The sequence below is a fragment of the Echinops telfairi genome, unplaced genomic scaffold, assembly GCF_000313985.2.
Source record: "Echinops telfairi isolate 266 unplaced genomic scaffold, ASM31398v2 ScPeMD7_1;HRSCAF=3_0, whole genome shotgun sequence".
In the NCBI taxonomy this organism is placed as follows: Eukaryota; Metazoa; Chordata; class Mammalia; order Afrosoricida; family Tenrecidae; genus Echinops; species Echinops telfairi.
The window spans coordinates 78,458,847-78,460,931 of record NW_022103896.1 but is presented as its reverse complement, the minus strand read 5'-3'; the positions used below and the strand labels follow the sequence as shown (position 1 = coordinate 78,460,931).

General features: G+C 46.7%; 1 protein-coding gene across 1 annotated transcript; it reads left to right on the top strand.

The window, feature by feature from the left end:
- Positions 1-238: 238 nt before the first annotated feature.
- Positions 239-1,465, top strand: LOC101658841 (heat shock transcription factor, Y-linked-like). The gene has a single exon (XM_045291357.1). It carries the CDS (start codon positions 239-241, stop codon positions 1,463-1,465), a length of 1,227 nt encoding a protein of 408 aa, XP_045147292.1.
- The last annotated feature ends 620 nt before the right edge of the window (positions 1,466-2,085 follow it).

Below are 2,085 nucleotides of genomic sequence, written 5' to 3'. Positions count from 1 at the left end.
TCACATTATGTGAGGCGTGTGTTTATACCCAAAGGGACTACATACAATTCATATATTGGGAGGGAAGCCCTTTGGCCTCAATGGTGACCCATTAGCTGCTAGGTAACCAGTCATCTATGATGTCACAGCTAGCCAGCTGGTGGAACAATGGATGGCCCAGAAGTAATCCCTGTGCTGGCTAAGCAGCATTTGAAAGCCAGGCCCATGAGGCAGGCACCTGAAGAAGGGTGTATTTGAGATGGCCCAGGTTTCTTCTGACATGGACGATGAGCCTCTTCCGGATGAGCCAGCAGACGCAGACGCCTCTCTTAGGTCCCTGCTGTGTGACCGTGCCGCCATTCGGGACTCCTTCTTGAGGGCGCTGGTGGAGGAGTACGCGTTTCAGGCTTTGTCGGAAGGGCTCTCGGTGAGAAGGCCGCGTTACACGGGTGGCGTCTCGGACGCACACGAAGGTAATGATTTGCTTTCTCTGACGTTTCCCAGGAAACTCTGGCGAATCGTTGAAAGCGACCGATTTAAATCCATTTGGTGGGATGCCAGTGGAAGTTCGATCGTGATTAACGAGGACCTCTTCAAGAAAGAAGTGTTGGAAAGGAAGCCCCCCTTGAACATATTTGAGACGCAGAGCATGAGAAGTTTCGTCCGGCAGCTGAATCTCTATGGGTTCAGCAAAATGGGCAAGGACTTTCAACGGTCCGCTTCCCTGGCTGACTTCCTGGCGGAAGAAAAAGAGGCCGCAGCGTTAAACAAGCTACAGTTCTACCGCAATCCTTATTTTAAACGAGGCTGCCCCCAACTGTTGATGAGAATGAAGAGACGAGTGGGCACGAAAACTGCTTCTCCAACCCCGGCTTCCTTAGTTCAAGATTGCAACAAGCAGCCCTCTGGCTCCGGGATGGATGCAGAGAGCCGGAAGGATGCTAAGAACCAGAAGGATGCGGATAACCAGAGGGATGCAGAGAACCAAGCTGAAAGCAGAAGAGACACTTTGGCTTCAACTTCTACAGACGTTCATGCGTCTCACAGCAAGGAGCCTTCGACTAGCACGGCCATTGGGAACACCGTTGCCCCCATCGGAAGTCGTTTCTCTCTCCCATCCTTAACTTTGCTCAGCTTATCTGGACCACATGCCATTTTGAATCAGCAGACCCCTCCTTATGTGCGCTCCCCTGGCAGCCACACGCAGGCAAACGGCCACATTGTCAATCTTGTTACAACACCAACTTCTCCTCCTCAATACATCTCTCCCCCACACAGCTCTTCTTTCGGACCGATGGCAGAACCTTCTACTTGCCCAAACGCCGGGCTCCCTGATTATTCCACCAATGAGGCTCCTCCTCCACCCAAGCTCTTAGTACCCGGAAAGAAATGGATTCTAGTCCCGGTGAAGGCGGATACAGCTGCCAGCTTTCCACCCTGGTTAACTCAAGAACACTCTTCAATTCAACACCCACATTGCGATTGAGCTCCCACCAAAGAAATACCCATTAGGTAGGATAGCAAAGATCAAAATTTTATCACTAAAAGTCCTGCAGTTCTGTCAGTTGGACAATAAAGGTGAATTGTCCACCAGGTTCGCTTGCCTTATTTTCTAATAATTATAGAGTAAAATAGGTTACTTCCCCCACGACCACCACCAGCAGCAGGTGATTGTAGTGTTTTTAACATACAGGCGCCTTAACTGGGGAGGAATTTTTAAGTGCTCCTTAGAAAATAAGACTTACCAAGGGCTCAAAAGAAAGCAAAGGTCTAGAAAAGAATGATGGCAACATGTACAGATAGGCTTGATACAATTGATGTAAGGACTGTTATGAGTTGTAAGAGTCCCCAATAAAATTATATTTATCAGTCCATTGTAAACAAAGTTGGTTGTTTGTTAGAAACTCTACAGAGTGTATTACACAGTTTTTCTTGTTCAAAATAGTCATCTTCTCATTAAAGGCTCTTTGAATTCTAGAATAAAGAAATAGGTTGACCGCTTTCCCAAATAATTTGATACCTCCAAATTATTTAATAATGCAATTATTTTGTTTGTCAATTGTCTATTAATATTCTGAAAAAAGACATATAAGAGCGTGTAAAAAT